At 55.1% G+C, this 7162-nt stretch overlaps 2 protein-coding genes across 2 annotated transcripts; one reads left to right on the top strand and one right to left on the bottom strand.

Moving 5' to 3' along the window:
- Window positions 1–1074: 1074 nt before the first annotated feature.
- On the top strand, window positions 1075–3484 carry CORC01_13683 (sucrose transporter; the record flags this gene model as incomplete). Its single annotated transcript, XM_022625299.1, has 4 exons — window positions 1075–1676; window positions 1738–1763; window positions 1823–2266; window positions 2331–3484. Coding segments are annotated over 4 exons (2226 nt in total), but the record flags the coding sequence as incomplete, so codon positions are not given.
- A 608-nt stretch (window positions 3485–4092) lies between these two features.
- CORC01_13682 (uncharacterized protein) lies at window positions 4093–4695 on the bottom strand (the record flags this gene model as incomplete). Its single annotated transcript, XM_022625298.1, has 1 exon — window positions 4093–4695. The coding sequence occupies one exon, from the start codon at window positions 4693–4695 to the stop codon at window positions 4093–4095; it is 603 nt and encodes a 200-aa protein (XP_022468202.1).
- Between the last annotated feature and the right edge of the window lie 2467 nt (window positions 4696–7162).

Here is a 7162-nt window from a genome sequence, read left to right as displayed (position 1 = left end):
ATTGTCGAATTGCTCAGACAGCTAGCTACCGGGCAGCTGCTGGAACCCTTGCGAACATGAACCCGAATAAAACCCGGAAGAAAGGAGTCACGGGCCCTTTTTTTTTTTTTCTTAGATCGTCTGGAGATTTGATGTGTAAATCCTCTCCGTGGTCTCAACATCTGCGCCTTGCCTTGCCCCGACACAGATTGCCCTGACATTTATCCCGCTTGGGCCAGCGTAACACTTTCCAAGGTGTCCCGAAACTGGCTTAGGAACTTGAGATGGATTGGGCAGAGCTTCCAACGCGAAAAACTGCCCGTATAAGCTTCGAGCTGGCTTCAATCCCGTCCGGTTGGTCGAATGACAGCTAGCAGATGATAGGATGCCCCTTGGGAAGGAGTCCGCTGAAAAGGTGCGAGTGCAGGGCAATCTAAGTTACTTTGTTCCAAGCCACATTAAATCAAATCTCTGGCTCGATACTAGGTTTCCTCGTTGCATCACATCTGGTGGTCTCCCTCGCCTTAGGTACAAGGTAGGCACTCCCTACTTCCGCTCCTGAGCAGGACAACTGATGTACAACATTACTCTGTATTCATCCCTCCCATCAACTTTCAAGCCATGCATCCTCATCTACTTGAGGTAAGCACGGTAAGGTACCTAGGGTAAGAGTTTCTCTCCCTGATGTTTGCGCGTCTCCTTTTCTTATGCATCTCCTTGTATCGCAGGCACCATTCATCAGGTAGTACCTAATCATTACATGATCTCAAGCTCCCGACTCTGCACAAGCAATTCACCCGCCCTGCCAATTTCGTATTACATTCCATCCGCCCAACACTTGCCCCCTAAGGCACCTCATCATCTCCCCCGTATTGCATGCCTGGGTACGGATACCTTGGGGTAGTCCTTAGATACGCCTGCTCCATGCTGGGCCCACCATAGCTCTAACTAACCACCACTCATTTGGCCTGCTCATCTTGGACCTCTGTTGCATCCATCCCCAAACCGTCAGGAAAGTTAGCCTCCGTTGGCTGATTTACCCTTCACAACTACGGAATTGGGGGCTTGACGCGCACCCGCTCCTGACATCCGCAGCGGCCGCGACGCCCGTATTACTTTAAATTCGGACCTGGTCCACAACACGACAACACCCCCCTGCCCAGAGGCAAGCCGCCCACCCTGCTCTTGGCAGCGCAAGCAGCTAGCAGTGCCGTGTTGCGTCGGCCCCTTCAAATGGCCCAGACGTCAGGCTCAACGACATCGTCGCACAATTTATCGCCCTCACACCTTCACCTTTTCCCTTCGCCGTACGACCGCGACTACTACTACGACGATCATTCGGGCGCAAAATCGACATTGATACGGACGCCCTCGACATCTTCCAGCGGCAACAACGACGACAAAGGCGCCAACGAGCTAGATGACGTCGACTTTCCCTTCGTAATTCGCAAACCGCCAGAAGCGCATCAAGAAGGGGACACGAAGCTCATTGGCCTTGGCGATTTCGCCAGCCACCAGACGGATAGATTCAGTGGCCGCCAGAGCGACGACGGTTACGGCCACCCTGAAGACGACGACGCTCTCGTGGTAGAGCAAGATCCCGCAGGGATGTCTAGCTGGGCGGGACAGCCCTCCATCAGGGGGAGCTCCGAGGCCATGCGAATGATCCTGTTGACTTTCAACACCCTGGGTATCACGTACGTTTGCAATCCGACGTTTGCCAATGGATCTGCCTTGCTAATCTGGGCCCGAATGCAGCTTCACGTGGGGAATTGAGATGACTTGTATGTCGCCGCACATCATCTGCTACTGGTCTTTTCATACTGATAAATCCTGACAATAGATTGTACACCATACTTATTGAACCTCGGTCTCACAAAGAGCAACACTTCGCTGGTGTGGATCGCTGGACCATTATCGGGACTCGTAGTCCAACCTATTGTGGGAGCGATAGCGGACGAATCCAAGTCGAAATGGGGCAGACGGCGACCGTTCATCGTGATAGGATCAATCATTGTCGCAACCAGCCTGCTGACCTTGGGCTTCACAAAAGAGATCGTGGAGTTCTTCGTCTCGGACAAGGAGACTGCCCGGATCTTCACCATCATCCTAGCAGTGTTGGCCATTTACTCCGTGGATTTCGCCATCAATGCTGGTGCGATTCATAAGCCTGCGCGCAAGCCCCTCGTTGTTCCAAAACTAATTTTTGGCACAGTCATGTCTTGCGCAAGAAGCTTGATCGTCGATACCCTTCCGATTGCGAAGCAACAGACCGGCGCCGCGTGGTGTAAGTGAAGCTAAGACGCGCATCATCCCCACAGGTTGCATGCCGTCCGCTAATCCCCACATAGCTAGCAGGATGTCCGCCATTGGGCACATGCTGGGTTATGGAGCTGGCGCCATCGACCTAGTCGGCATTTTTGGAACGGCAACGGGCGACTCGCAATTCAAGCAGCTCACCCTCATCGCCACGTTTTTGATGGTATTTTGCTCTGGCGTGACCTGCTGGGCCGTTACCGAGCGGGTCCTGGTGTCGACGAGACACGACCCCCGCAAGGCCACCGGGCGGTTCAAGGTTTTCCGCCAGATCTGGTCGACGCTGCTCCATCTCCCCCCCCGGATCCAGGCCATCTGCTGGGCCCAGTTCTGGTCCTGGATCGGCTGGTTCCCGTTCTTATTCTACAGCACGACGTGGGTTGGCGAGACGTACTTCCGATACGACGCTCCCGCAGAGGGCAAGGACTCCAAAGATGCCCTCGGCGACATTGGCCGCATCGGCAGTCTGGCGCTGGTCATCTACTCAACCATCACCTTCATCGGCGCCTGGTTCCTGCCCATGGTCGTCAAATCGCCAGACGACGATCACTTCACGGCCCGACCACCGCAGACCATCGCGCCGATCCTGGAGAGATTCAACAAGAACAAGCCCGATCTCATGACCGCCTGGATATGCGGCCACCTTATGTTCGCCGCGGCCATGTTCCTCGCCCCCTTTGCGCAGAGCTTCCGCTTCGCAACGTTTCTCGTCGCCTTCTGCGGCTTCTCCTGGACGATCGCCATGTGGGCGCCGACGACCTTCCTCGGCGTAGAAGTCAACAAGCTCAGCGGGGCCCGCGAAGGAGGGGGAAGCGGGACGGCGGCCTACCGCCGCCTGTCAAACGACTCCAACATTGAACTGCCCACGCTCGGCCACGACCAGCCGCTCCACCTGGAACACGGCCCGGACGAAGGCGGTCAGCAGACGACATCGTCTACCGGCGAGCTGTCGGGCATCTACTTTGGCATCCTCAACATCTACACGACCCTGCCGCAGTTCATCGGCACCTTTATCAGCACCATTGTCTTTACAATTCTAGAGCCGGGCAAGAGCCCCGAGCTCTCGGACGCAGCCAAACACGAGCAGCACAACACCGACGCACCCAACGCCATTGCCGTATGTCTGTTTATCGGTGCCATGTGCGCGGTGGTGGCCGCGTTCGCCACGCGGAAGCTAAAGTATCTCTGAGCCGGCTGTGCGAAGAAGAAGAAAAAGCCGCTGCGCATTTCACTGTTGTAAAGTATTGGCAACGCAGCATGGGGACATCGGATGGCGTTTAGGGAAGGGGGAGTGTACTATTCTTCAAATTAGACCGTGTCTGGGTTAGACCGTAGAAGGCTTTTGGTTTCATTTAGGGAATCTCGAAGAACGGCACATCTCGAGCCTGCTGGCTCTTGCTGGATGCAGGGGACCTATGTTTAAGCCCATGTCGGAGTGCATGTAGGATGAACATAGTCAAGTCACAGGTGAATAGCAACATTCCTGGTGTGAAATCGCTATCTTCGTAAGCATTTGTACGTGGAGCTGCTCTCAATGGAGCATGCTGCTAGGGCCCTATGTACATGTCCGGTTCGTACAGTAGTAGTAGCGCATGTGTCGACGCTTGCTCAAGGGTATCTCAAATCTCTCGTCGCGCGGATGCGTCCCGAACATCTGTCTCCCCCCTCCCTTTACATTTCTTCCTCCTCCGGTGTCGTAGAGTATCCTAGTGACGTGCATCGCTCGACGAGTAGTATCGGTTAAGCGCATCGTCCTTGTCGTTTACGTTCCGTACGTCGTCGCGCCTCGGCATTCATTCATTTGTCCTTTTCGTTCTCGTTCTCCGAAACCTTCTCCCACTCATCCTCAGTGCTCACGCTCGACTGCGTGCCCCCATTCGTGGCTTCCTCAGCCCCGGACTCGGCAGCGGCGGAAACGGCGGTGCGACGCTTCAAGTCGGCCGGCCGCTGCTGCTCGGCTGCCGTCTCGACCTGGCTACTGCCGCCCAAGACGGTCTTCCTCCCGCGAGCGCCACTCCTACTCCCGCCCACGACGGCGCCGCCCTCGACCTCGGTATCGCTATCATCCGTTCCTTGGGTATTGCCGCCGCCGAGCGCTGCCGCCGTGTTGCCTCCTCCTCCCCCTCCGCCGGTGGATGCATCGGTGCCGCTACCGAGGCGCGCCTTTTTGGCCTCCTGCTCCGCGTGGATCGCCAGCTCGGTGACAAACCAGTTGATGGCGTACCACAGGCCTGCGCTGAGGAAGGAGAGGATGACAAAGTGGATGCTCCAGGTGGCGAGGAGGAGGACGCCGAGGAGGAGCTGGAGGGCGGCAAAGGTCGCGTTGGTGGCGCGGAGGAGGGTCGGTGTCGGGCCTGGGGTGAAGATTGAGTCCCAGAGGTTGGTGACGAAGGCCGCCATGATTGATGTGTGTGGGTTGCTGTGTGCGGGGAGGGGTTGATTCGGGTGTCTGTGTTGTGGATAGTGTTTGTGAACGTATTCGTCGTTTGGCCGATGGAGGCTTGTTTTCGTTTACGGTCAACCGTGTATTCGGTATCGTGGAGGTGATGCGCGATCTGATAGAGTAGGTGCTGCTGGGCGCGGTGTTGTTCGTGCCGGGTCGAAGTGGATATGAGGCTTTGTGGTGGAGTATTCGGCTTGGGGGAGGGAGTTTGGAGGGGTAGGCTCCGGTATCGTCTAGTTTATGGGAGCCGCAAAGATGACAAGGTGATGTATTTTGTTTCTTTTCCAAAAGCAAGACGGCGTTGGCGACGGCTTTTGACGATGATGCTGTTGTTTCGTTTGGATCCGCAATCAGACGGCAGAATCAAGGCGGCAGGAGCGCAAAATAAATAGCGTTTCTGGGTTGAGCAACGACTGGGCTGAGGGAGGGGGGCAGGAGAGAGGGGTCCTGTCCGGCTGGTTAGGAAGGTTAGGGAAGGTTGCAGGCGAGGTAAGGTAGGTGCAGGCGGGTTGTGGCGGTGGTTGGGAGAAGGAGGGGAGGGGAGGGGAGCGTCGAGAAAATGTACCATTTTTGGACCAACGGCAAGCCAGACGAGACACGGTATTATCTTTCGTTCTCTTTCCCTCTCGGTATATCTCTATCTCAGGGGTGGCTGCAACGTGGTCAGTCGGTGACTAGCAAATCAGAACAGGTGGCACATCAGAGAGAAAGAGGTGACGGTGACCCCGCGATAGTTAACACGAGCGTCAGTCGATGGTTACAGAACTGACTGTGGGTACCTAAGGTAGGGAGAGACGAGACAGGTGCAATCGGATACAGGCGCTCCTTGCTAAGGTAGAGTCATAGGGTTGCCTGTTAGGCAGGCAGCCAGGTTTCCTCTCCCGGTGTGGTCACTAATTGCCAAAGTCAAAGAAGACAAAAATGCCAGCAAGGAAAACGGAGGCGCCGGTCACAGCACGCAGCCCCTCGAAACTGGTTCTTGGGCTGTTTCTATATGACAGCAATGGAACGGCGGGAGGCCGGAATGACCTCTCCATGGCTCGGGAAACGTCACTGTCGCGGTTCTTTTTTCTTGAGGTCGTGGGGTCTTGGGGTCGTGACCTCTCTAAAGCAAAGCTTCAAATGAGCCGAGGCGAGGCGAAGGGGACCTGCTGACCAGCTTGTTGCGGCCGGCCGAAGACGCATTCCGGCGAGGAGCATACTCGGTGGTATTTGACTTGGTGTTGACCACGTATTGTTAACACATACAGTCAACGTCATCGTTTGGTCTGATATCGATGCTTGATTTGCTTGCCTTCTGCAGGCTGCCGTACAATTAGATCTTCCTCAACGGATGTGGGTCAGTCGTCGGTGAGAACCTTTGCCGGATTTCGGTTTCATTCTCAGCCAGGTACCAAGAGCAATACTCGGGAGTCAATGCGGCCGGCCATCAGAAGAGCTCCCGTTACTTGCTTTACCTTACCTTGCCACGCCTGCCTTGGAATCTTACATAGACAACGCCCCCACAGTATTCCCCTTGGATGCCAACTGAATATGGATAGCACGCAGATCATGCAGACAAGCTTCAGTCATCATCGTCAGTGCTGCCGGGGCCAACCAAGCAGGAGCTGCATCTTGCAGCGCAATCGAAGCTGCTGAGGATCCAGGACTCGGGCGTCATGGCTTGACTGAGATAAAGCAAAGTTGAGCTGATTCAAGTCGAGCTGAGTTGGGTTGGGTCCCAAATTGGGTGAACCGAGAGCAGCGCCATTCCTTACATGGATCATCGGCCATCTCAGACCAGCGGAAAGGAACAAGATAGAAAGACCAACTCGGTGAGCATACATCTGTTTCTATGTATTGCCTCCTGAAAACGAGGGGAGAATGATACGGCGTGAGGGGCTAGGAATTGTTTGTCGTTATTGCGGTATGTATGCGTGCCTTTCTCCGCAAATTTGAGCTTGCATATAATCCATCTTGTTCGCATGACAGGCCTGTCTGTGTGAGATGCACTTCGTAAGCCGTCTCAAAGATAGCAGGTCCAACAAGTGAAATGCCCTTGCCGGCCAACATTAGGAACCAAACGTTGCAAGATGATCCCGGGGTTCCGCCCCCAAATCTGGAATTGAAGATGTGGGACCGAACAGTTATGGGACTCGACGAATATACCATACCCCTAGCAACTTCTCTAAATCCGAGCTGCTGCTGGGTAGCTCTGATTTGGAAGTACCTACCCACCTACCCTACCCTACGTACGTACCTACCTTCCTTAGGGCACTTATCTCGGGTGCAACACCTTCCTTGTCTTCACTTGCCAAAGACTTCATTCACCCTGAACAATCAAGAAGGAGAATCCCGGCAAGGCGACTTTCCTCAAGTCTGACTATCGCTCTCAGTCGCCAATCAGATTGGGAAACAGCTCAATTGGGGTCGGAGAAGTCGGAG

This window comes from Colletotrichum orchidophilum (genome assembly GCF_001831195.1).
Source record: "Colletotrichum orchidophilum strain IMI 309357 chromosome Unknown Scaffold_206.1, whole genome shotgun sequence".
Taxonomy (NCBI): domain Eukaryota; kingdom Fungi; phylum Ascomycota; class Sordariomycetes; order Glomerellales; family Glomerellaceae; genus Colletotrichum; species Colletotrichum orchidophilum.
The sequence above is the reverse complement of the archived record's forward strand: the minus strand, read 5'-3'. Positions and strand labels throughout refer to the sequence as shown.